This window comes from Salarias fasciatus, chromosome 8 (genome assembly GCF_902148845.1).
Source record: "Salarias fasciatus chromosome 8, fSalaFa1.1, whole genome shotgun sequence".
Lineage (NCBI taxonomy): Eukaryota > Metazoa > Chordata > Actinopteri > Blenniiformes > Blenniidae > Salarias > Salarias fasciatus.
Window position 1 is genome coordinate 1,947,910 of NC_043752.1, and position 27,992 is coordinate 1,975,901.

The window sequence follows — 27,992 nt, forward strand, 5'->3', positions numbered from 1 at the left end:
TCCGCGCTCTGCTGGAGGTGTGTTTCTGTGTTTGCGGGTGTTGTCCTCGTGCGCGCGGCAGGTCGTCCATCCAGGTGTGCGTCCGCCGCTCCGTGCTGCTCCAGCTCCTTCATGGCCAGAAGACCCGCAGATGTGCGCCTAGGATGGGTCCCGCACCGACCCCCCGCGGACCGCCATGGCTTTTAGCCGCGTGCGTAAAGTGGACATCCTCCGGACGGCGGCGGTCATGCTGGGCTCCCTGCTCGCCTCCCTGCTCCTGCTGCACCTCCTCACCGGCCGCTGCACCTCCGCCGGGCCGCTGAGGACCCGGCGGCTGGTGTCCGGGTCGGACCCGGGCGGGTACGGCGCGGGGAGACGCGCGTCTCGGGTCCTGGCGGACGAGCGCGCACGGCGCGTCATGGAGGCGCCCCCTCCGGGGGTGGAGGCGGCCCGGAAAGTGTCGCCCAGGTTCGCAGGTAAAGTGAGCCCGCTCGGGGAGGGCAGCAAGCAGCTGCCGCAGGCGCTGATCATCGGGGTGAAGAAAGGAGGAACCCGGGCTCTGCTGGAGTTCCTGCGCGTGCACCCGGACATCAGGGCCGTGGGCGCGGAGCCGCACTTCTTCGACCGCAACTACGACAACGGCCTGGACTGGTACAGGTAACAGATAAACACACCGGAAGAACTCTCCTCACGCTTTTATTTAATCATCTCCTCAAAATATTTAAAGTTTAAACAGCTCTGGATTAATTAAAGAAACGTCTTGCGTCAAACCGAAGCCCCGCCTGAGTTCAGTCATTAAATTGTCAGGATGATAGATTGTGTTTTTCCACCTCTTTTTTTCATCACTGATAAAGATTAGTCAACATAATCCAGAAATCTTCACTTCACATCTGGACTTTGATAGAACTGGTCTAATTACTGCAGAAATGCGCGCTGTGGACAGCTCGGTGATTTATTGACGCTCTTTAAGGCCCGTTTTCATTAGATCTTATCTGCATGCTCGTTTTGTTTTACATTTTAGGGTTGACTGACTTTATTTTGCCTTGCTTGGAATCACAGCGTGATTATGCTGGGAAATAAAACAAGAAAACATTTGACTTCATCCTGTGGTTTACAGCTTCCAGTAGAACAGAATAGAACAGCCTTAATTATCTTTACACAGTGGAACACGGAGAGCTGCTGCTCTCAGTGCAAAAGAACAAGATGCACGTAAAAATAGTGTAATGTATAAAAATAATATGTTGGTCGGTTGACAGTAGATGGTTTGGGTTGTTGTGTGTGAATCAGTGAGTGTGTGAATTAAATTCAAATCAACTTGACATCAGGATGAAACTCAAAGTTTTAAAGTGTTTCATGCCTGCTGCAAGTGTCAGAGGAACAAATAACCTTTAAAAAAGGATGAAATGTTCAAATTAAATGGCAATACCTTTTACTGTCACAAGTTTGAATCCTACACATTCAAACTGATGGTCGATTAAAGGAAAAGCTTTGACTGCAGAACAAAGTAGAAAAATGAGTTTTAGCAGATATTAAACTGAAAAGTACAAACTTTGGTCAACAAAAGTAGGAATAAGAATGATTTACTGAGATAAGCTCCTGCCGACATGAGTGCTTTAATATTTTTTCTAATAATTTGGATCGAAAAACTTTAACTCAATTGTTGAATTTGAATTTCAGAGTTCATAAATGTGTTGCTCCAGTTTTTTCCTGAGAAAAGAGAAAGTGTCTGCTCCCCCCTCTTTAGTTTCTCCACTTCTTTACTTCCCTGCATTTTTCTCACTCGAATCGAATTTGTGATTGATTTCATCCGTCACTGCGAGTGTGTGTGTGTGTGTGTGTGTGTGTGTGTGTGTGTGTGTGTGTTTTCCGCAGGCCTGTGGGGAATAATGGCTCTTCCTCTCACTGGCTCTCTGTCTAATGGGGCAACGCCGACATCGCAGCTCTGTTATTAAGAAGGATTAGGGCCATAATGAAAGGTTACCTGAGTGTCTCAGGAGGTATAATTCACCTTTTGATTGAGTTAGCGCCGCACACAGCACCCTCTAAAAGCCCCGAGACAAAACTTTTCCTCTCCCTCGCCAGCAGCTCCCCGCCGGCCCCCGCCTTCCTCCCCCGAGCGCTCTGGCTTCCTCCCATCTCCCGCTCGCTCTCCTCCCTCTTTGTGCCTCTCTGAGAGCGAACATTCTCTTTTCGCCATCACTCTTTCACACCCTTCTGTTTACCTATTCATCCATTGTGGGGTTTTATATCCATGAGGGTCCCATCTATCCCGGGGAGTTGCCAAGATTCCGTGGAATTTGGACCCGGCCTCCGAGGACGGAGCTCAGTGCCGGCTCGCCTCAACGCCGTCCATTTAAAACACGAGTACCCTCCAAGTGAAAGCAGGGATAAATAACTGTTGCGGCTCGGCGGGGGTTCACCTCCTCAGCTCTCCTCCGCCTCGTCTGAGAGCCTCCTGATTGAGCACCGCTCCTCTCCAGTCGTCGTTTTCTTGTTTACCAATCAGCCTGATTGAATCGCGAAAAGTCAAGAGATCTTGGAAATGGACCCGGCGTCCGTGGCGCCGAGTCATCCCGGGTCGTTTCAAAGATGTGAGAAGACTCAGAACTTGATGAAGGAGGATTGAAGTGGAGAGAAGTAGATGGGGAGCTTTAATCATTTCCATTAGACTGGATGAAAAGTTGCTAATTATTTTTAATTTACTCCCTTAGTTATTATTGTTACATAATGTCTTTCATGAGCAACAAGTGAAAACAGGAAAGTTTCTGCCTCTTTTGTCTCATTTCTCTCTGTAAAATTACAACACACCTCTAAGCCGACCACATCTCCTCCTCTCATTTTCCAGCTTTCACAGAATTAGACGTGTCTGCGCAGTTGTAGGAATTTTCCTCCGAAAAATCTATAAAAGTTGAAATTCTCCATAACCGTGTGAACTCCAAGCCTCGCCCCGGTGCGCTGTGGATAAATTCCAGCCCGCTGTCGCACGGCGAGCCGACACCGGGTCGCTCGGTGTTACATTTCTCTACAACCTGTTCGGCTTTTGTTGAGGAAATGGACACTCGGAGTGAACAAGGGGGTCAAGCAGGAGCGCGGCGGCGGCGGCGGCGGCGGTCCGCGCCGCAGGGCGGCCACCACTGCGTTTTCCCGGCCTCCTCCGGTTACTGAACAGCCAGCGTTCACCTGTCTAGACGCCGTTTGAGGGCCGAGGCCGGCTGGATTAGGCTTCACCTGATCTCTTAATGGGTTAATTACCCCGCATAAAAACACGTGTGACCCAATAAAGACGAGGGCCTCCGCCGCCGCCACACACGAATTTACAAGACGGACGAACACAAGTGCAGAAGACACGCCGACTAGAAAACAACACGCTCAAGAAGAGCAGCTAAAAGGGAAGAAGTCACATTAAATTCGGGGTTTCCCTCTTCATAAAACTGGCCCTTTTTAAAAGGAAGTTGGGTAATGGCCATAAAAAAGAGGCTTTTAATGCTGAAAGAGTTGACCCAGTGAGACTTGTGTTGAAAACCGCCGCACTTTAGTGTCCCGGCTGGTATTTCTGTGCCGTACGGCGAGACGGCTTCTGATGTGGATAATTAGACGAGAAATAAAAAGTTTTGTTTGTGCGTCTGTCTAAATTCCATGAATACAAACTTTTGTCTGAGAACTCTTGAGCGTTTCTTTCCTACGTTGGGTTGCCTCACTTGACGGGATTTTATTGAAAAAGCACTCTTGTAGTCGTATTTTAAACGACCTCCAAGTGTCTCGTCTGTTTTCTGAGCGTCGATTAGCTGGTGGTGACATAGTGTTGAAGGTTCGGTCGTTGGGTTTTTTTTGTGATATTTGACTCGAGTGGAGGACGGCGAATGGAAACGGTGACACCGCTCCAGATGGGAGAGGTTCGACCTGAACAGCAGACCTCTTGTTTGTTGTGCGTCGGGTTCGTAAAACTGCAAAGTCGTTACTTGAAGTCAAGCTAACGGAGCCGGGCGAACGTCTGACACGAAACCAGCGGCTGAAAGGCCTTCGCTGTGTGCAACACCTCCACTGCATCCACTTATCGCCCGTGTTTATGCACTGGAACACAGGAATAACGTGTTTCAGAATTTTAGGCAGAGTTTATATTTTCATGAGAAAATGAAATTTTAGTTGTTTTTGGTTCTTCGGAGTCATTGAAAAATCCAACTCTGTCTCTGTGGAAACGTTGTAAAATGCAGCTTCTGTGAAAGGCCGCTGTTCAGCCTGTGTGCCACAGTAAGCGAAAACACAAAAACAATGCATGTTTATTTAAAATGTTGTCGTGTAAACGTAAAGAGAGCTAAATTCATTCTCTTCTCTCTTTGCCCATATTTATAGCTTTGCACGTCATCTAAAACACAAGAAACACCAAAATAGACTTTTGAATGAAGCTCTTACAGGAGTGATTCTTGAGTTTGTTCTAAATTTTAAGAATAAATTGAAGCCATTTCTTTGGATTGAGTTGTATTTTCGTCTCACTGTGTTGATAAATACAGAACATGTTGTGTTGTTTTTTCAATTCGACATGCGTTTTAAAACGCAGCTTCGCCGTTCAGCTTGAGATGAAACGGATGAGTACAGTTTCCTTCCATGATTAGCGCGCGAGGCGGAGGCGGGTCTGTGCAGAGCAGGTGGAGTGCAGGGCACAGGTGGAGGTGCAGGGTTCAGGCTGGGTTTGGGGAGGTCACGCTCTCGGCGGATGTAACGTGATCGGAGCTCCGGCCGGCCTTTGGATTGTGAAAGTGATTATGGTGGGTGTGATTGTAAAACCGGGACGTCCACCTCCTGCTGAAGGCGTGCGGCCCACGAAGACAGCCCCCCCCCCCCCCCCCCCCCCCCCCCGCCCCGCTGAGGCCAACAACTCCTTGACCTCCGACATCGTTGCGTGCCCTCGGCAGCTGACCCCAGGAGGCCCCGTGCAGGGGAGGTCGGTGGAGGCGAGGGGAATATCCAAAGCGGCGGCTGTCAGCAGCTGCCCTGCGGCATCCTGGGAATCTGCCCTCCGATGGGCGGGTGAGGACAGGCGGCAGGTGCGGGGCGGCGTGCAGACACCACCTGGATCCCCGTCAGACGCTCACACCTGATGCGCTCACCTGACGCGGCTAAAATAAGAACCGCCCCCGCCGCGGCGAGGGGAGCGCGGCGGCGGCGGAGCTTTCAGGTGTCGGGGATCAGGGCCTCCCGCCGCTCTGATGAACATGTGCAGAAAGGGAGTGTGATTGATCGCAGGCGGCGGGGTCGTCGCAGAAATGCGCCACTCTCAGGGTTCAGCGTGCCGACAGACGGGACTGCAACTTTGGGCTCGGGTTACATTGTTTCTGGGATTCTGTTGTTTATTCACTTCGGGGTTGATGTGTACTCTGGCCGGCGACCTGCTCGACCCCGCCGTGTCCCCGCCCCGCGCGGCTTCAGCAGCTGCTGGCCTTTTACGAGGCATTAGACTTAACGTTACGAGACGTTTACTCGTCGATTCGTGTTTCAGACGGAGCGCGCGAGGCAGCGTCTTCGCCGCCGAGGCCACCACGCTACTTTATGTCGTCTGGAGACGGGACGTTTGACCTTTAACAAAACATTTGTTTCGCGTCCGAAACTCAGCCCGTTCCATTTTCAGGCAATAAAGCCGAAGCCCTCGACCGGTTCGATGCCTTCCAAGCCGTGCCCATGAATGTCAGTGACGTTTATTTTCCCCCAACTCTGTGGAAACCTGCCAGGTAAGGTTTTCCAGCGTCACAGCGGATCTGCCTCCAGGCACAAAAATAATAATAAAAAAACTCTCATGTTTGCAATTTTCTTCCTGTACGATATTTATGTTTTTTCCCCTCCTTGGCAGTCCAGGCTTGGTGGAAGTTAAGTGTTACCCTTCTTCAAACAAAGAGAGACTGTAACCCTATCATTTGGCACCGGAGAGTCAAGGGGCTTTAGACGAGACTGTTTGAACTCACAAACCACAAAACAACCCCCACAATTCATGCATATTAAGACTCTGACAGCGTTTGCCAGAGCGCTTTAGGATTTCACAGACCTGCAGCCAAAGCCCTGCTATTTGGGCACAGACGGGCTCGGTAAATGATGCATGGACGGAGCATGTACGTTAACGGCCCTCAACGGTGCGGATTGGCAGGGTAAGACCACCGCCTCGGCGTGATGGATCTCCCGCTCCCGTCGCACAGGCTACAGCTTTATCACAGGACGGGGAGACGCGCACATTTTCCACCAGAGAGAGGGAGACGCATCGCGGCGGAAAGCCTGGGAACCAATAAAAAAGAGGAAGCTCTCCCCTCCCGGGTCCTCCGCTTTCCGCTCCAACTGTACTGTTTTCTTTAAAATACTTCTGCCACATATATATTTTGTTGTTTGTTTCTGGCGCGCTTCTCAGTGTTTCAAGTGTGTGCAATTAAAAAACACTGAAGTGTTTACTGCTTGTGGAAGTTTGTCTTCCCAGCCGTTTGTCTGTTCACTCACCAGGAAAACCCTTTTTCTGTGTTTTCAAGAGTTTTTTTTTTTTTTTTCCTGTTAAGCTTTTCCTCTCTGTTTCTGTGCTTAAAGGCATGGGCGCCGTCGCACTTGCCATGTGTGCTATCTGCAGCTGCCTGTGTGGCGATAGCGTGGCACCAAACAACCTTTTTCCTCCTGTTCCATCGGGGGCATGGCTGCTGCCAGCCGCCTTGGCAGAGCGCGGCCTGCAGGCATGGGCGGCAGCCCTGCCAGCTCTGCCCAACCCCTCTGCATGAAAAACACTGAAAACTACCGCACTGGGGTGTGTGTGTGCGTGTGTGTGGCCTCCTATCGTGGTGGGAACGTCAGCCGGATTGAGCTCCTTGACTCTTGCATGTTTTCGGCCGGGCTACGATGTCTTGTCACTTGGTGGTTTGGCGGACCGGAATGGCGCCTCTTTTGGCCGGTCTTTAGTCCACGGGCCTAGTGTTTCACCCCGCTGTACTGACGCCTTGCGAGGATGAAAAGTGACTAAAAGCGTGGAAGCCGGTCTACTGTCGGTCGTACTCGATACGACCCGGCGAGTATCGCGTGTAGATGTCTGTCGGCAACGTCCGATAACGAGAACGAGCGATATCTGGCGGTTGGAGGTTCTTTAATATCGATTACAAAAGTAAAACAGACTATAAATGATGTCAAAATATAAACTGAAGGCAAAACTTAGTTTGTGCCACAGCAGCAACTTAATCACCAGAGACATTCGGACCAACAGAGTTAGCCGATGTTGCTCATTTGCATATTTTTTGCATATATAGTATAACTAAGGCTTAATAAGTTGTGTCATAGGTGCTCTATAGGCCAGGTTATTATTCATACTCACCCTTTAAAAACATATCAGTGTATTGTATTTATGCTTGCCCCTTAAATTGATGAAAACACAGCTGTGTGTAATTAGGTTGAGGTTATGGTGAAGAACTCAGTTGTGATGGTTGAAGGTAGAGAACGTGTTTTCTCAGTGTGTGTGTGTGTGTGTGTGTGTGTGTGTTGGTTTGAAATGGGCATGTTTTTGGCATGGCCAGCACAGAGGCCAACACAGGACGGCCCTCAGATGTGATTTTCAAGCTTTCACCACTTCCAGGGTATCCTGTATATTCTTTCTTTACGGAGAACAAAGAGTCGCGCGGCGGCGATGAGTGAAATAAAACATGCTGAAGATTAGGGTTTGGCAGTACGACACAGGCGGGACCTGAAATACTGAGCAATTTAAAAAAAAAAAAAAACGCTAATAATGGAGGTGGTGAATGGAGGGAGAATGACAGAGTGGCATTTAATCTGCCCTGAGAGGTATTTTATTCAAACAGGAGCGCCACGCATTCACGTGTGGTTTTGAAAAGCTACCTGGTCCTGAAGTAGGAATCCAGCTGTTCAAACAAACGCTGAAGTCAATTGTACTTCAAATATAGAGGGTTACAAGGCACAATGGAACGATTCTCTGGGTTTTAAAACGCGGGGTATCTTTACAAACTATCAAATATAATGTGTCACAAGTGCTTCAGTTCACATTTCATCCAATTGGAGAAAAGATGGCACAAAGATTTCACTTAGCTACCCCCCAAATGTCTGGCGGCGTGATTAAAGACAGGACTGTGTTAGAAAATGAGCGTGCCAGCCCAGACCTGTTTATTGATAGATGGAGTGCAACAGCACAACCTGCGTCTTTTTCCATAAAGATGGAGGAGGGTGATAAAGGGCCGGCGAGGCGGAGGGCCCCTGATGGATGTGCCCACCGGAGGAGAGCAGAGAAGCCACACAGTAATTCAATTAATCTTAACCTGAACACTAGTAATTGCTCCTGTAACTAGTTCTGACTGTACATTAGACAGGAGGGAGATCGCTGTCAGAGGAACACGTCCGGCTAATAGACGGAGGAGAAGGAACATCCTCGCCGCTCTGCAGTTTCACAAAAGAGCTTCCTCTTTTCTCTTTTTTTTTCCCCCCATCATCATCCCTTTTTCAAAAGATGAGGATTTGCATGTTAATGAGAGGAGCATGAAACAGATTTCCTCAGTTGAGGAGCAGTGAGAGATCAGCCGTGGCAGGAAAAATGTGGACGCTGAGGGAAGCTGCTTGTTGCTGCGAGTTTCTGCTGCTCGCTGCTACTTGTCGCTGCTCGACGCCGCTTGCTGCTAGTTTCTTCTGCTAGCTGCTGCTGCTAGCTGCTGCTACTTCTCGCTGCTGCTAGCTGCTGTTGCTAGCTGCCGCTGCTAGTTGCTGCTACTTCTCGCTGCTGCCGCTTCTACGTCTTCGAATGAAGCTACATCATTATCTTTTGTTCTTCTCAATGTTCATATAATCCCAGTCTTTGTGAAACTCCAGTTTCCAGTTAGGAGAAGATAAAAGGATGAAATGATTCTCATTTCTCCTCAACAGGAAGCTGAAACCAGGAACAGATTATCTTCATTTTATGGATAGAGCTGAAAAGTGTTAGAAACCATTTGCCTGGCTCTGTCCTAATAAAATAATATTCATTATGATAAAAAAAAAAAGTCCCACCTTCCAGCTTCTTTGTTCTCTGCTGGTGTTCGATGACCGAACCAGTTCGCTGTTTTTCTGTTCGTTTGTTTCCGGCTCCGATTAAACTCTTCATTAAACTCTTTCTGTCAGAAATCCTCTGAACACACCCTGAGATATTGATCCCATTGTTTCCTGGAGGAGCGCAGGAGTGGTGTGAGGGTGTCCGCCCACAGAGACAGGAAGACAAGACTCCTTTATGGGCCAGTTTTATGCGTCCTCTGGAAACTGGATGCCTTCAGAACGGCAGATAAATCAAGTTTACAGGAAAATCTATTCTTCCTGCCCTCATCTGTCTTTCTGTTTTCCTACACCTCCCTCTTCTCATGTCCATCCCGTATTCGTCGCTGTTACCAACTGAACGGTCTCCAGCCATTTTTTAAAAACCTGACCGTCTTATATCAATAACCTGTGTGTAATTTCGCCGTCGCTACAGAGCGTCTTGTATTCGCAGCTGCTTAGCTCCGGGTCAGCCGCGGTCAGTTTGGACTGAGGGTGGAACAACACTGCGAAGCCTGTGGGACTCGACTTGAGCCCGACTCATTTTAACCGTCAAACATGCGGCGGGGGCCGGGGGTCATTATATCATTATGTTGTCAGGGTGATTGTTTACTCTGACATCTCCGTCTCACACGGACACTTCCTCTCCAGCAGCCGCGCTATCGATACGCCGAGGGAAACCGGCCATTTCGAGCCCGAGCCCGGCCCAGACAGATGTACCAGATACACCCGCTCGCCATCTTCCCCTTGTTCTTTATCCACTGCAGATCTCGCTACCAGCTCCTCGCGCAGGCGCTCATCAATTATTGATGCAGCCAATTAGCATGGCTGCATTATTCACCAGGAAGCTGTGATCACATCCATTAACTGCACTGTCTTTCCTCGTTGTGGCGCTCCCATGTGACGCTTCCACGGCCCACAATTCCCAAACCCGGAGTCCATATTTGACCACAAAGTCCTGCCTCCATCGTACAGAGCACTGTCACTGCAGCGTTTTCCCATCAGCCACTGCAAATACCGTCTTCTGAAGTAGAGAAGGTATATTAAACATCTGGAATTATGGAATCTAAACACGTGAATATATAATGCAGAAGAATGAAAATAAAGAATATTATGCAGCTGTTCGATTTAAAAAAGTGCATGTATTTTATTATGTATTATATGTATTTTAAAATGGGATCCCTGAGTTACCAGTCCATTAAAAATAGTTGCTTGATTGTACAGTTGCAGTATTTAAAGCCATGTTTTTCTGAAACTAAACATGAAAATTCAACTAAAAAAGAAATTAAGAAAAAGATTGCCTTCAATTTAGACATTAATAAAAAGTTAGTTAACTAATTATTGTGTTTTAAAAGGATATATTGGATATACCGGGTCAGTGTTTTAGCTCCTTTTTTTTTTTTTGCAAGAACTAATTTTCAGCTGAATGCAGGACTTATGTTTTTTATGTTGTAAGAAGTCATTTTTAACATGCCATCAGCATCTATCTGCCTTTTCAGGATGTTTTCATGCTGTACAGTTAAAATTTCTGCTTCTTTCTATGCTGTCTGCATCTGAAATAGCCGTTAAGTTCGATGGTGCCTCAATTTGCTTCAAAAACATTCAAATGAAATATATTAAGCTGGTCAAAGGAAAGATTCTTCCTGCTTGTAACGGCTGGTAATGCTTTACCTGCCGATATTATAATAATTTAGTCGTTTTTCAGTGTTACAAAGCCCATCACGTAATAATTTTCCACGAGTGTAATAAGATACTTGTTCCATTATCGTAATTACATTTTTAATTAGAAGGTCCCATATAATACAGTTTTTCACATCAGACTGAAAGATCCATCAACATTCTATTCAAACTGTGTTGTTCCAGCTCTACATCGGCCCTTTATGGGGTCTGTCGCCACACTTTGATAACCACTAATCCAGATGTTTGCAGTCAGACTTTTACCACAGGGATGCAAGCTTTGAGATCTTCATTCAGAGGAAAATCTATTCCATCTAAAGCAGGACTTTGAGGCTAACGCTAGCTTGTTGCTTTCATGGCAGCATCACTGATATCTAAACTCGGGTCTCGGTGTTGTGTTGTGTCCACGACTCGGAAGAACTCTGTTTAAAAGAATCAATGTTTTCTATGTAGTTTTACAATTTGCTTGGTGGTTTGTTGGGCCGGATTGGAGCTTCTTGCGCGCCGGTTTTAGCCCACCAGCCTTATGTTTGACACCTATTAAAGGTGAGACAGTAAAGCTTCTCTACAATAGTCTGTGCAAATCGCAGCAATATTAACATAAGAGGATCACCTTCCTGGATTAAGCAGCCACAGTTGGAGCAGCGGCAGCTGGAAAAGAGTGAGATAATTCACGGATATGGGAGTTTCAGAAAAGGTTTGAGCGAAGGTGAGTCCAGACGAAAACAAACACTCATGAAAACACCACATTGTGAGCATTACTTTAAAAATAAGCGTGTATCATTTCCATCGTCTGTCCTCTGATTCCCACAGCAGCTCTGATGTCCTGTCACGGCGATTTATGGGCCCACAGATTACCGAAGAAAACCACTTCCTGTTTTCCTCTGTGTTCGCCGGACACACAAGCAGGCAGGCGTACATTTGATAAAAGTGATTCATTTTCATCCGCTTATCTGCCTAATTGATGCGTCCCAGACCTCCCTGACAGCCATAATTTCATTACACAAACAACTCAGAGAAGTTTGATTAACTGAGACGAGAGTTCAGGGCGCTGCCGGTCGACGTGTTGCTCTGCTCGCTGTGGCGCAGCCCTTCACCTCGCTCATCAATAACCACTTCTTATCGTAATAAACAGTAGCAAAAGGATTTTAATCACCGCTCTATAGATCACAAAGAAGAACATCCGTCTTGTTTTAATCACCGTACTGTAATTTAGCCTGCGCTCTACACCTTGTTGAGGGTTCAGGACAGATGATGGAGCCCATGTGTGATTTAAAATCTCCTACATTCTCATTACGGCGATTGAGATGCATCTGTATTGATTTTGTTGTTCTGGATTCACAACAAGCATCGATTTACGGCTCTTCTGAGACAACGGAGTAATTAGGCTCATATCGTCGAGGCTTCACCCGACTATCGGTCCTCGTGGTCGAGCCTCCCAGCTCCTCTGCTCCAGCCAGCGGCAGTGTGAGAACTGCTGGAGGGGCTGAAACACTCAACGTGCACGTGGGCAGGTCGGTTTCTGGCCTGACATTCATTGCATATTATTTTCCACTCAGCCCAGCAGCAGTGAATATTCTCCTGCACCGCCCTGGTTTTGCGTCGGTGTTTTTTCTCTGGCGTTAACCAGCGAGCTTTAAAACACGCTCGGCTCTGGCGAGGCGTAAATCCAGCAGGAGGGATTTCCCCCTCACCCACAGAGCTTTTAGTCCAGGCAGTTAAAAACCGGCGTGCACAATTCTGAACTCTGAATGAACACTAAAACTAAAATAAATGGATCCCTGGAAGAGATTTGTGTGTGTGTGTGTGTGTGTGTGTGTGTGTGTGTGGGTGCATATGGAAACATTATGAAGACGTAACATGTTTGCGCTCCACATCCACTCACTGGCATCAGGGATCCATGCTGAATGACTCGTTAATCAGCCGATCAGGTTGCAGAAAGGCTTTTCTGTCCTGGCTGACTCTGGGTCAGGGACACTGGTTGTACTGATGATGGGACGAGGCTAAAACCACCTGAAGACATCCCGACTGTGCTTTCAGAGAACCGAACCCGGGTCATCTGACAGCCAGACCACACTCCCACCGTTCATTTCCCAGGTCCATGATGGCCCTCCAGACCTGTAATGTGTATGCAAATGTGATTGAACAGCGCTGATAATAGCCTCCATTCAGCTGTCATCGATATGAATGGGATTAATACGCGTTCGGTTTTGGTTCTCTTCTTCTCCCCATGAATATCTACGTGTGAATGATCGCGCACGTTCAGCCCCTCCTCATTATTGTCTTTACAATTTATTTATTTTGTAATTGTGATTTGGACAGACTGTATTTATTCAGGGAGCGGCCTCCATCTGTATGTGAGGCACATCCGTCATTCAAGGCTGGGAGAGTTTGACTCAATAACGGTGCAAATATCCCGCCATTATCTCTCTGCCGAGCACTCTCTCAATGTTAATGTGTTTTGAGGACGATTACATCAACGTGAAGTATTGAAAAATATCCTCCTGATTGATAACATGAATCATCAAGCGAGTGTCCCCTCCCCCTCCAACACCTCATTTACCACCGCCCTGGAACAGCGCTGCGGTTGTGGCTTCGCAATCAGCTGGATATTGGAAACATAATTAACGTCCGTTTGAGTGAATATATCAAAAAAAAAGGATTGACCATGACCCCGAGGTGCAGGCGTGGGCGGGGCATGTGACGTTTGTTTTGCAGCCCGCAAGACTATTTCTAAAAAAATGGTGATACAAGGAAGAAGATCAGTTAAACACTTTAAAACCCATTATCATACACTATTAACAATTTTCTAATGTGACAGAGAGGAAGGTATTTTTATTGCCATTAAATTCAATTTAATTTTATTTCTATATTCCCATATATTTTAACCCCGATTCTTATTGAACTTTTCCCTCTGTCCTCTTGTTGACACCAGATAGATTAATGTCAGATCATCCAGTATCTTGTTCTGTATTCCTGTTTTGCTGAGGAAATCCTAATGATTTCAAACATCCCATGTTCACGTTGGAAACACCTGGACTGAATCTAGCGAGCTGTGAGGAGCACTACTGGTTTCTATTGGAAGTGATTTCATGTGTTTGAGTTGGTGTCTTGAAGCATAATGACCAATAATGACTGTCAGCACAGGCTGGATGAAGAAAAATCTATTATTTCCATTTCTGCTGCATGTAAATACACTGATGCTCCAACCAGACGACCAGAGGACGACTGTCAGGCTCTGAATGTTTCTCTCAGCTGCTTCCTGGCTTCAGGCACAAAAGAATCAAATGCATTATTGTCATTTTGCACTCACGTATTTATGCACCACAGTCGGCAGTCCTTATCGGCTGGTCTGAGAACAAGATAAACGCTTTCATCAGGTTTCCCCGGTCGGCTCACCGAGCTGATTGGTTGAGTTGGTCTCAACAAACGAGGAAATAACAGAGAAGCTGAAAAAATGATCGCTGTGTATATATATTTTTTTAAAGCGGTGATATTATTTGTGTTGGCGGTTTCGTGTCAGTTTCATCTCAGTTCACAGAATCACATTTGATTTTCAGCAGAGCAGCGAGGAAGCAGAAACCTCCACTACACTGTGCGCATTGTCCCAACCCCTGCCCTGTAATTACCTTCTATTTCTAAAACCATCCGTCTCTGCCGGCGCGGAGCTGACAGGCTCAAACATTAGCACGTTGTCGGCGCCGCAGCTCTCCGTTACACTTCGGATTATCTTGCGTCCCGGACTCAGCAGGCCGGGGAGGGAGAGGAGGCCTTTTCCTGCTGGTCTCTCGCCGGGGGTCTGCTGAATTCTGGGTCACAGCCCAGCCCCGGGCAACCGCTGGCCCCGCTTTAGCCACGCCGTGTCGTTTCGGCTCCGGTGACATTCCGCAGCCGGTCATTTTTCACCTTTTCTTCCAACGACAACCTGTTAGCGCGGCGGCCCCACGCACCTCAGCCTCACCTGTTCGCCGTGCATGACGCTGCTGCCTCCGCGGGAACGAGCTGCGTGGCGTTCCATTCGGCCCGGGCGATTTGTTTAATGGATAATGCGAGGAACGCAAAATGGAAATCAGGCGCTGGACCGTGTCTTTAACCCCGGCTCCTCCCCGCATGCCCTCCCCAGCCACCTTCACTCAGCATAAATCACCTCGGTAACTTGTTATTACCGAGCTCATTATTTATTCTGCGGGAATGTTTGAGGAGAAGAAAGAAAAAAAGAAAAAAGAAAAATCTCCTGTAAAATATTTAAAGCTGCGAGATGCGAGCGGGGAAACGTAATCTTCATCTGCGTCTCGCTGGCACCGCCGTCCAGGAACGGAGAGATTGCTCGGGCGCGTTTGTAATGAGTTTATGTCAGAGGAGGCGATAAGGGGGAGCATTCATCGGCGCTAATCTCCGCCCCGCTCTGCGTCTCCCGCGGTGGCAGGACGGCGAGGCTTCGCCGGTGTGCTCCGGCTGCGGCTTGGCAGCGAGGCCAGGGGAAGCGCCGTGGCGTGCCAGGCACTTTGTATTCCCAGCCCGGGAGGAGAAGGATGGAGGGAGGCGGGAGGAGGGAGGAGGGAGAGGAGCAGAGCTCAGAGACAGTGGAATCATTTTTACTCTCTGCGATACGACGGTCCGCCGGACAATCGACTCTTATCCTGCGTTCTCCTCCACAGTATCTCACAGCGTCTGTCTCCTGTCTGTTCCCTCTGTCCACCTCAGTCTCAGTAGAAACTGCAGAACCATGTATTTTCAAGAGCTTCTGCCTCTGAGCAAGGCTGTTTTTGAGTCTTGTTAAGTTTTTTTTTTTTTCTCTCAGCCCTCTGATGCCATGCGCTCCTAAAACTGTTTAAAGTTAACCGTCAAATATTTGGGTTTCGTTATTTTACAGCTATCGGGTTTCATATGGAAGTGAGGTTTTACTGCCTGGTGCCCTCCTCCCGTTAGAGGCCCCGAGACAAAGTGAAAACCTGCGAGCGGTTCGGGGCGACGGCGGCGGAACGGAACCCGACACCGGCGCTCCGCCGCGGGGTCGTCCGCCATGACGGTCCGAGACCGTCCGCCAGCCGGCCGGCCGGCTCCAGCTCCGCTGGCGAAGACACTACCTGACTAATTCTGGCTGCGCTGTACGCTCCAACAGAACAATGACTCCTTTTCAGAAGTCGTTCTATTTTAGAAAATCCCAGGCGGTTTACAGTCAGAGCTTCAGAAGTCTGCCAAAAAGAAAAGTTGGGTTTTCAACCTGTCAAGTTCTTGCTTTAATTGTGCGTGTGTGTGTGTGTGCGTGTGTGCGTGTGTGTGTGTGTGTGTGTGTGTGTGTGTGTGTGTGTGTGTGTGTGTGTGTGCAGTACAGCATGATTCTGAGTGCAGATATCACTGTTTTATTATAATTCATTGATATTCTTAGTCGTGAGACGGAAACGCTGCTGGAGATTAAAGCACGACGCAGGCAGTGAGGATGAGCGTGGCGTCAGCTCGGCCGGCTTTTTTTCATGAAGGGACAAACACTTTGATTTTGATAGCAACACACACACACACACACACACACACACACACACACACACAGACCGGATGTAACACCTCGCGCCATCCTTCGATCCATTACCTGCTCTTATTGAGGTTAGTGTCGTGAAAAGCAGCGAACACTCCAGACCAGTCGTCTGTCCATCACGATGTAAATCCACACAACAAATAACCTATTTGAATCATGGGATATTCTGGGATGCTCCTGGATGCACAGTGGGAACATGGAAATTCCACACGGACACCCATCGAACTCCAGTGGAACCAGGGTGTGGCCATAATGGGGTCCTGATAATTCTCTGTAATTTAAACTCATTCACAGGGTCTGATTTCCAGGATGAAGAAGCTCTTTTCCAGTCGGATCACGTTTCCTGACACTGATAACTTCTAATGAAACTCCGATCTCGCAGCGAGCATTTAGAAATACTTATTAAATGATAAAAGACGGCCCAAAGGCCACGGCAGCGCCGGCACATCTTCAGAAATCGAGTGTGGAAGAGTAAATGTCCTCATTGGCGATGCGCACCATCAGTTGGTTACATGATTAACTCCAGAAATATAAGTCAGTTCAGATCTCGTTTACTCGAAACACAGCTCAGTATGACAGTCACCTCGAAAATCTGCTTCTGCGTTCTATTTTTTTAAGGTAAAGATCAATGAATATGTTGAGTTTGAGCACGCTAAAACAAGCTGACAGTTTTCTGAGCTCATTCCATTTCTAAATGTGTCAAATCGTTTCAGGTTTTCATTTTGTTTTAATCAGTTTCCACGAACACTGAAGTAAAAAAAAAAAGAACAGATTGACAGTAAGAACAATTAAAACCACGACGCCCTGACATGCACAAGAGGAATGTCTTGGAGAGTTTTATAGCAGTAAATACATAAATAAATTGCAAAGTGACTGCTGGGTTAAATTTTCAAAGTGCTTCTGCCAGAGTATCAACCCCTGCAAAGAGGAGGAGGAGGAAGAGGAGGAAGAGGAGGAGGAGGATTGTCTTTTTTTTTGCCAGCCCGTCATATTTGCAGCTGTGCACACAGTCGGCTTTTTGTTATCAGAGTTTAGCTTTATTTTTTATTATTTTTGTGAAGTTGAAATCACAAGCTTTCATGGCGTTTCTGTGTGTGCTGGTGTTTGAGTTCCTTCTCCTTTGGACCGGAGCAGCAGCAGCAGCAGCAGCGTGAATAATGTCAGGCAGCAGAAATGTCCCATAACTGATATCTTTTCACTGACAGCCTATGTGGCATATTCAACAGCCTGAAATGTTTATATTGAATGTTTCAGCAGCTTGAAAATCACCATGGCAATGGTCCCAAAGACAAAAGCCGCAGCCTTTTGTCATGGGTAATTATCACAGAGTAGGCCCCTTAAAGCCTCTCATTTGGCTCCCAAGAAATCCACTTTTAATTTTGCTCTCAAGCTTTTGACACAGGGCTTTTATTTTTTTTAAGTTTTTTTTTTTTCTTTTTTGTTTTCAGATCAGGCGTGAATGTGTGATTTAAATATTCATTGAAATGACTTCCATTCGGTTTGACTTTCCCCAGATTATTCCAGCAGCAGGAAGCAGAGAGACGACGATGAGCCGAGGTTTTAGAGCGGCCGCTTCGAATTCCCTAATGAAGAACATTCAAAACACAATACCTTGAAAATGAGCTTTGGTATTAAACCCAAGTTTAGGTGTCTTATCTCTCACAAGCTTCTGAGTCCTTAAAAAAACTGACTTGGCAGAATAAAAAAAAAAAAAAAATAGCACTGAGCTTTTCGCCAAAGCCGATCAGGCTCAAGCGTCGTCTTCACAGGCTGAACAACTCTGAACAAGTGGGTCAGGAAAATATGAAAAAGTAATGCTAGCAGTGTGTGAGAGCCGTGTGAGGCTACGGACACGTCAGACGCTGTGGGAGCTGTATTTAGCAGTTTGGGTTGCAGTAATTTGGTTCGATGGCACGTGAATAGATGGTTGCTCCCTTTTCTGTGGCTTTTTCATGAAACTTCTGACTGAAACAGGAAACAGTAGTAAACACTGTGCTTCTTCTGCACATGCTCAGTAGCGTGACAACAACGATGGCCGCCTCCAGAGTGTCGAGCCGGGATCCGTTGATATTTCCTGAGTTTCTTTCCATTTTCAGACCAATCTTGAATAAATATTAGATAAAGCCAGCATGGAGGATGAATGGATGGATGGCTTCGCTCTCTGTCCTCTGTCACTCTCACCTTCCTCTCCGCCGCCGGTAGAGCTGCCGGAGAGCGTCTTCCCGTCTAAAAGCCTTCGGACGGCCCGGATGCTCCCTGCAGCCTCTCTGCCTCCTTCAGCCGGCCGTCCAGCACAGTTAGGCAGATTAAATAATTCACAAGTCAGTCGCAAGCTTATTTTTTCCCGACCCCTTATGCAATAAACACTCAGCAGCGAAGGAAAGAAAAGGCTCTGTTAAAAATACTGCTGACAAATTTATAAGAACATACTGCAAAGCTAACTCCATAAATTTTTCACTAAATCGCATAGCGGTTGTTGTATGGAAAGGAAAAAAAATGTAGGAGGAAGCCCTGAAAGCTCAGTGGTCAGGCAAGTGTCCAGCGGGAAGATTTATTTACAAGATTTTCAGAGAAAGAATGTTTTCACTGGAGTTGAATGTATAATATTATTCTTATCCTCCTCTTTATAATCAGTAAGAAAATGTAAAGGTTCGGTGTTTTTCTTCTCTCCAGACATTATTTATGGGCTGAATAATGTTCAAGCATGTGTGTAAAAGAAACCAAAAAAAGATTTTCCAAGAGTAACTAGACAGCACTGAGATCAGCCGCATTGGCAACAGGTCGACGTGTATTTTTCACCAGTTGTCTTAATAAGCGTGTGTTTCGGGTGTTTTCAGTCGTCGCCGCTGGACCGTCAGGCGGATGGAACAAGACCGCGCAATCTGCCGCTTTTTTCCGTTAATCTCAGAGAGAAATGGCGGACAGGAAGTTTCATTCTGCGCTGGTTTTGGCTCACGTTTGTCGTTTAATAAGTTTTTAATGATCAGCATTAATTTGACTTGTGATCCTCGAGTTTAACACTGAGCAGTCTTTTCCATCCTCACCTTTATAAACGGAGCTGAACTGAAACTCGTTCATGTTCTGTTCAGTCCGCTGAACTTCCTGTCATTCAGAGGCTTTTTTCTGTCACGTTGAAGTTGTTATCTCATGTATCTGTGGTGTCACGCAGGGTTTCTTTTCCGGCTCTTTATCGTCATTTCCCCGGAGAACGCACGTCCTCCCATTTTGTTTTCCAAGAATAGATGACCCTCTTATCGGGAAATTGCATTTATCTCCGGACTGCTTCCGACCCCCTGAAGTTCCCAGGCACCACTTAGGTTTCTATTCTGGATTTCCAGCAGGACAGTTTCTATAGAACTCGGAATTCACGTCATGTCAACAGAATGTACTTGTATAGTTGTTTACTTGAAAGCAAGGGTGTCCAACATAAAGCCCGTGGGCCAAAACTGGCTCGCAATGGACTCCAGTCGAGTAAGTTTAAGGTCCAGCCTTAAAATCATCGGGTTCTAAAGACGGGACACAGTGCAGCTCAGTGTCTGCCAGCTGGAATACGGTGGTTCAATTCCACGCCAGGGCTTGCTGCATGGCGTCAAACAGGGTTGAACCCAACAGGAAGACCTCACTTAAATACCTTCAGTTGAGAAAGTCAGTGTGTTTGCATTCGGCCTGTAATACACTGGTGACCTGTAGAAGACTCTTCCCTTTGCACGATGTTTGGAAAGACTGGCTTCATTCCATGCGACCTTAATTTGGAAAGAATGGGGACAGAAGACAGATATATGGACAAACTTTTCCTCTGGTCCTCTTTAAAATTATACTTTGATTTGACATGCAGATGCACTCCCCTACAGATTCACCTCAGTCTTTTTTAAAGTGATTTATTCTTTCCTTAAAGAAACCTGTTTAAGTAATTTCGCAATAATTTCTGTATTTTATTTGCAATCCATCCATCTTCTAAAGCCACTTCATCCAGACTGGGGCTGCTGGGAGCTGGAGCCTTTCCCAGCAGCCACCGGGGGGAAAGGCAGACATCCTGGACAGATCAGCAGTCACACACACACAAGCATGGTCCTACACACACACACGCATTCGCCAGTAAAACCCGTGAAAAGTCACAAAACCTTAAAAGAAAAAAGTTTTTGTCCACAGTTCATTTAATATCCTAATGCATGTGAAACAAACAAGAGCTGTGGAATCTATTGTCATTTCGGACGGTTGTAATCCGGAGCAGACATGATGGAGGAGCGCTTGTCTCTCCGGGACGGAGAAGGATTTGAGGCTGTAAAGTGCAGGTGCACAGGCGGAGGTGACACCGTGTGTGAGAACGATAAATCAGCAGAAGAGAAGAAGAAGAAGGAGGTCAGGTCTGCTCATCCTTCAGGGCTGAGGCTCAAGAGAAAACACAAAACCGTCGCAGTGTTTGGGTTGTTCGTTTACACGACAACGCAACACTCCGACTCCGTATCCATGGAGACGGAGAGAAATACAACTTATTGAAAACGGCTCTCAAAGTGGAACTTTTTGAAAGCGTTCCGTCTCTGTGTGGACGGCAGGAACGCAACTTTTCTGAAGACGCTGCTGCTGTTGGAGTAAATGTTTCCAAAACGCCGCTGTGTAAACCCAAACTGAACATTAATTTACTTCATCTGTCCTGATCAGACCTCGCCGTGAAGCTCGCAGGTCGTTTTCTCTGTTTACCCCCGGTCCGGTGAAGCGTGGCATCGCCGCTGCACGCCGTCCCGCCTCCTGCACGCAGAGCGGAACGGCCTGCTGGGCCGGTAAAGGCCTGTGTTGTGGCTGCAGGTTGACAGAGCAGTAAAGCTCTGAGCTGCGAGGATCAGGCTTTCCACACAGCAGCCATTACTCTAAATCACCCCCCCCCCCCCCCCCCCCCCCCCCTGCTTCTTTTCCCCATGACCTCCGCTGGCGTCCACTGACCTGGAAAATATCTGGCGAGGTCCAAGCCACCGAGAGCGGCCCTGGCCCTCGCTCCGCCGGCGAACAGCAGAAATATTGAGCCAATTACAAGATTATTATCTGGTGGCGGTGGCAGGGGAACACTGTGGGAGTGTATTTATGCCTGCCGGGGCTCCCTGCTGGAGGAGGAAGAATGAATCAAAGGCTCTGGGGGAGAAGTGGACAGCACTCATGCCCACTTGCCTCTACGTCTTCACAACTTACGTCAATTGACAGACCCTGGCTCCGCTCCAGACTCCTCTCCGAAAGGTCAAGGATAACGCCGGGAAACGGCCCATTTGGAGCCGGTCGCCTGTTAGCTTTTTTCACTCCCGTCCATACATCATGCTGTCATATTGTGTGCACACCTGATTCACAGTAAATAGGAGCTCATGCCGCATTCAGGCTTCCTTGAGGAATTTTATATAATGTTCAGACATGAGTCACGGCTTGTATGGTTGGATTGGCTCGCAAGTCAAACTTGTAGCCGGGAAAGGAAAGCAGTGATGTATCGGGCTCAGTATTTCAGACCGGTTGGTTTATAGACAGGCCTACAAAAGGCTCATTGAGTGATGTACTGCCTGTTTCTGTGTACATTGGATTTGGCTTTTTTTAATAGAGCAGCCTGAAAAGCTCCTGGCATCCTTTTCTTTCTAGTTAGTTCCATATGAGCGGAATGACGCACAGTTACAACATGTGTTGGGTTCTGTCATACGCACAAACAGTTTGTTGGTTTTATTCAGAGACGTTTTAGTCATCCTTAATTTTTCATTCTTGTTTGTCTTAAGTACTAAAATGCTTGCCAGAGCAGTGAATTGGATTTGAAAGGGAGGCCAGGGTTCATGCGTTGTGCTTCTTGTTGGGTTTCGGGTCTGTGTCTCGTTTCATGAGTGGATCCCGATGTCTTGTGTTTCATGCATCAGTGTGCCCGGGGACCCGTATTTTACCAGCACGATGAAGACATCAAAGAGGAATCTGCAACTGCAGTAAATCTCCGGCGCTCGGGCAGTTTGTCGTCTGTTACGTCGCCCACCGCTGCCTGGAAAGTTTCATTAGCCAGCGCCGAACGCTCCTGCTGTAGAAGAGCCCCAGAATGGTTCACTTACAGGAAAACAGAAATGCCCATTGCTGCTTTCACCAAGAAAAAAAGTGTATTGTTCACTTTCTAATATTTAAACTTTGAAGTTTTTTCATTAGAGGTCAGCATCAGTCCAAATTAAAGATAAATCACTGGAAAAGCTTCAAATATAATAATCATCTTTAGCATGAAACCGTATCAGTCAGTCAGTGGGGAAGTCAAGGCCAGAGGTTTTACCACTGTAAAGCTAGACGGCCACCATTTGTGAAAAATGTCATTTCTTTAAAAGAAAGCAGAAACTGATGGTAAACTCACCTCTCCAGGGAACACACCCCACTGCATTGTGGTCCTGTAATGTTCAAACCGGCGAACATTTGAACTGTTTGGGTAAACGAACGCCTGCGCCGTCTGGTTCGTGTCTGCCCTCCTCAGAAGCACCTGAAACCATCTTCCCTTTAAAATTCACATCAGCCTGAATACGCGAGTGCCGCATGACTTCTGTTTTACTGCCTCCTTCATCGCACCGCACCACACACCTCGCTGACCCTGAAACCCCGCCCCTCCTCCCCCCGAGCGCCTTCGCACCGCCACACCACGGCGGAGAGTGCGTCGACCACACGACCAGCTCCACACTCGCCATCAAATATGGATGCTTCCTTTCGCACAGCCTCATTTCTTTTTCATAGCACAATAATGTCGTCTTTTGCGTCCCGCGGTGGCGGAGCTGCTGTCAGGGCTGCTTGGGAAGTCGAGTCGGTCCCAAATCAGCGTGTTCCCGGTGTCAGCAGGAAGTCCACCTGCCTGCCAGCGTCTTGGATTCCGCCGTTTATCAATATTTAGTCTCTTGCGCTTTTCACCACCGGCTGGTCAGCTCCGCCGCCGCTGACATGAGCCAGCTGTCATTGATTTTGTTTTCAGGCCCGATGGCAGCGCCTCGCTCTGGACTCCCGGAGCGATGGGGCGGAGCTAATGCGAGAGGAAGGGACACTTGTCCCAGCTCCTCTTTACACAGCTGTGAGCGAGGTCGCGGACACCGAGAGGACTCTGGGGGTCAGGTGACGGTCAGCGGTGCCGGCAAATGTCGAGACATCATTGCACCTGTGTTGACACTGTTGCATTTATCGACCGCTTCCTGCTGGTCGCCGCTTGTGCTGACCTTGTGATCTGCTCCTCCAAGAGAAGAGCCACTCAGGAAACCGCGCAGACGGGATGTGTTTTGACATTGGCCTGGAGGTATTGACTTCTGGCTCTTAGCTCGGTCTCACTTCGCACACTGAGCCTGAGCTCCAGCCGGAAACAAACCGCGAGCAAAGCTGACAGAGACGCGCCTTCATTTTAATATTCATGACTCTAAAGCTGGTTGGGAAACTTCAACCAAACTAAAAATAGTCTCAACCTAATGCGTCTATTCTCGTAGGAGTGAAAAATAACATTAACGATAGCAACACAACAGCATCAATTGATTCAGCAACCGCCAAAAACAACACATTTACATTAAAGTGACACGGCGCTTTGATGACCGGAGGAATTTTTTCCATCGGGAGCAGAAAAAAGAGCCGCGCGATGTTTTTCAGAGCCACAAACTCCTCAGACGAAGGTTGAGTGGTTAGAAGGATCAGGAAAACTTTGGACTTTGGCACAGGAGACGACTGGTTGCGCCAATTATAGCATCAAACCATGATCGTCCTCGAAACGAAAAGCGCTATTTTCATGTGTTAGTGTAACTGAGATTAAGCTCAGCGTCCGACTCATTCAGCGTCCTGCTGCCAGCGAAGGCCGAGGCTGCGCTCACCGTGACAGCTAGCATGTCAGAGAGACGCACACTTGTTTGTGTGAAGCAGACGTCTCGGTGCCTTCGGCCTCATTTCGTTCTGTGTGAGTTAAACGGAGCGTGGCTGTTCACCGGCAAGGCAGACGGAGAGCCTGGAAGAGGCTTCGATCCCGGCGCTGTCGGCATTCAGATCGAAGAGCTTCTTCCAGATCGCGGCCCTCCTGCGGGGTCGCGGTGCGTCCGTCACAGGTGGCAGATTCCCTCCGTCCCGGGAGCCGCCCGGGCCACTTCCTGCCGGCCCGTCCTCAAGCAGCTCCAGCCAAGCAATAAATAATTGACACTTGCGTTCTGTACTTTAGTGAATTTTAAAGCTGTATTCTGCAGAGACTCTAAATGGTGGAGGGAAGCCTCGTTAATCATTCATGGGCTGCTTTTACTTGCTCTTCTTAAGGTCACTGTCCTGGAGGCGGCCGGGCAGAAGGGAAGCGGCGACAGCGGGAGTGGAGGGTGCTTGAAAAGAAAGCAGCAAAAAAAATTACTATTTTAATCCACAAACAGATGTCATCTCAGGGCTGAACTCTGGTTCGCTTTAAACAGTCGGGGTAAAGTGTGTTTATATCGCTCTTAATGTCCACAAGTAAAGTAATTCAACCAGCTTGTGTTTAAAACTACAGGCTAAAGTTTGTTCCCCCCAAAAAAATGGTTATTTTTCACTATATGCTGCAAGAAAATAATATTTTTCTGTCATCAATTACACTGAGCGAAAGGCAAGAAGGTATGCCTGCTGAGAAACCCTCAACTATCAATATTTTAAAACCGGCCCTGCCATTGCACACATTAAGACTGACTTCATATCGGAGTGACTAATACCCCCCCCCTCCTCTCAAATGCCCCGCAGGGAAAGCCCTTCTTGATTTCACTGCTGAACCAAAACTGCCAATCAGCGTTCGGTTCCACGTGACAGAAATCAAATAAACCTCTGCAAACAAATAGTTTCTGGGCCGATTCTTGATTGATTGGATTCTACATATTTGATGACACAGCCGAGAGTTCGTCCGCCTGCTGTGTTTATTGTACGAAGCGCGGCTGTGTAACCCTGACAGTTTCTCAGTACAGTCAAATAAATATCGCACTTTTCTTTTCCTCTCTGATTTAACGGTTTTTCTTCTCTCAGGGAGCTGATGCCGAAGACCCTGGAGGGCCAGATCACCATGGAGAAGACCCCCAGCTACTTCGTGACCAGGGAGGCTCCGGCCAGGATCTCGGCCATGTCCCGGGACACCAAGGTGATCGTGGTGGTGAGGGACCCGGTCACCAGAGCCATCTCGGACTACACGCAGACGCTGTCCAAGAAGCCCGACATCCCCTCTTTCGAGAGCCTCACCTTCAAAAACAGGACTACGGGGCTCATCGACACCTCGTGGAGCGCCATCCAGATCGGCATCTACGCCAAGCACCTGGACAACTGGCTGCAGTACTTCCCCATGGAGCAGATCCTGTTCGTGAGCGGCGAGCGCCTGATCAGCGACCCGGCCGGAGAGCTGGGCCGCGTGCAGGACTTCCTGGGGCTCAAGAGGATCATCACGGACAAACACTTCTACTTCAACCAGACCAAGGGATTCCCGTGCCTCAAGAAAGCGGAAGGCAGCAGCAAGCCCCACTGCCTGGGGAAAACCAAAGGACGGACCCACCCAGACATCGACCCGGAGGTGGTGCAGAGGCTGCGGGACTTCTACCGGCCCTTCAACATGAAGTTCTACCAGATGACGGGACGCTTCTTCGGCTGGGATGATTGAACGTTTCCTCATCTTCCACAGAAGAGACGCTCCGTCGCGCCGCGGCAGACTCCCGGAGTCTCACTCCGCTGAACGGAAAGCTCCGAGTTTGGGAATAAAGTTGTTCACTGTTATGAAAATAGAGTCAACATTCAGTTTTATAGACCAGGAGTGTCCAACTGATTTCACTTCAGGGCCACATACGGTGGGATTTGAGCTCAAGTGGGTCAGAATGATAAATAATAGCATAAAAATATGGAAATAACTACAACTACGAATATGTATTAAATACATATTGATATATTATTAAATTCTGATTTATTGAACCATCCAGTCAGAATAACTTTAACGTCATATTTTCTGACATCCAACAAATTTCATTTTATGGCCCGTACTAGGCTCTCTGGTGGGCCGGTTCTGGTCCACAGGCTGTATGTTTGACACCCCTGGTCTTTTGAGAATACAACTGGAAATAAGTCACACTATTCAAATGGCTCTGGAATATTTGGGAAAAAAGTTTAATCTTCATGAATAACCTCAACTTGCCAGTAAAATGTAATCAGGAATAGTTTGAACAAATATACCTCATTTAATCTAAGTAATGTCATATTTTAGAACTATTGATCTATTGTGTTATCATAAAAAAATACTCATTACATTAAGAGTAATTATTGTAAATAAATGACGTTTTATTTATTTTGTTGTATATCTTTGTTGAATTTTACATAAAGGAAGTTTATCTCAAAGATAGGTATACTTTTGTACATAAGAATTATATTATGCTACACCTGAAGCATTGTAAAATAGAAAAAAAAAGATTTTTTTCCACCAATATTTAAATTTTATTACTTTTCTCTTTTGAAAGTATTCATTTGGAAGAGTTTTGACTTATCCTAGAAGAAATGACAAAGAGAAAACTTTATTTTCATAACACTGAGACTTTCTGCTCAAACTTTCAACATTTTCCTCGTTCACCTGTTTTCCTCCTGAACAGTGTTCCTGCATCTCCGTCACCAGTCCGCAGCATTATGCAGCTTTTTACAGGAAGATATGCAATATTTCTCTGGTTTACTCACACAGTGTCGCCTGCGTTCTGTCTCGATGCTGTCCTTGGGGAAACGTCGGCCTCGGGTCTGCCTGCACCGTCTGTGTCGAGTCGGTCGAAGTAAAGATTGCGTTCCGTTTCTCTCCACGAGGCTGAAGTCACACTGTGTCCGGCGGATTTTGATAAAAACTTGTTGATGCCATATTCCAAACGGACGCGGCTGCTTTTAAATCCAACCTTTTTCTAGTGGAGAAAAACCATGAAAAGATGAGAAATTTATGTATTTTTGAAATGTATTTATTCAAGAAGTATGCAAGCAGGTGCGTGTTTGCATCTGGACGAGTTTGTTTTCTGTTCGTTTTAATGTTGAAACGTGCGTCGCGGGAAGACTCGTCTCCGCTTTCGGCTCCAGAGCCGGTGGCTGTTATTTCAGGGGTCGTTTCCCCCAAAACCGCCGGCTAATGAAGCCGGAGGTAAAGACGGCGCTCGCCGTGATCCGGGCAGCGTGGAGCGAAACATGAAAAGGCCTTCCTGAACCGGGACTCAGATTTCCTCAACATGCCTCCTTGTGAACTGAACACACTCCGTGTCACCGGCCTTCCTTTGCCTCCGGCAGCGTGTGTGTGTGTGTGTGTGTGTGTGTGCGGACGTTTGTTTTCAAACCCAGGGAGCATGAGAACAATGTCGGAGTTGTCTTCCTAATTTCTGCCTCCTTGTGTCGTTAAGCCACTTTCTGAAAGCAGATGTGCCTCGAAAGATACACAATCAAGTGTTTTATTGCTTTGAGCATCAGAAAAGAACCTTTTTTTTCTTTTGTTTGGCGGGGGTTTATGTAACCGATCTAACGATGCTGTTCTGACTGTTTGCTTTCTTATAGATGTTGAGGTTTTTAAATCACTTCTTGAATAAAAAAAAGATGTTCTATGAAAACATGTTTGATTTTCTTTCAGTGATTCAACCTTAAAAAAATGGAGTATTGCCTCTGCGTATCTCCGTCCAGCCTCCAGGCCAGGCCGAGCGTTTCTACAAGACACTCCCCAGCATGAAAACCTCATTTCTGGCTGTGATGGCGACTCGGAGCGGCGTGCTCCTCGGATTCTGAAACGTGTGTGAAACCAAATTAAAACAGCGCATAGATGAACTGCAAGAACCGAAGTCGT

At 47.3% G+C, this 27,992-nt stretch overlaps 1 protein-coding gene across 1 annotated transcript; it reads left to right on the forward strand.

Moving 5' to 3' along the window:
• LOC115393170 (heparan sulfate glucosamine 3-O-sulfotransferase 3A1-like) lies at nucleotides 1-27,686 on the forward strand. Its single transcript, XM_030098025.1, has 2 exons — nucleotides 1-636; nucleotides 25,187-27,686. Exons 1-2 carry the CDS (start codon nucleotides 176-178, stop codon nucleotides 25,806-25,808), a joined length of 1,083 nt encoding a protein of 360 aa, XP_029953885.1. The 5' UTR covers nucleotides 1-175; the 3' UTR covers nucleotides 25,809-27,686.
• The last annotated feature ends 306 nt before the right edge of the window (nucleotides 27,687-27,992 follow it).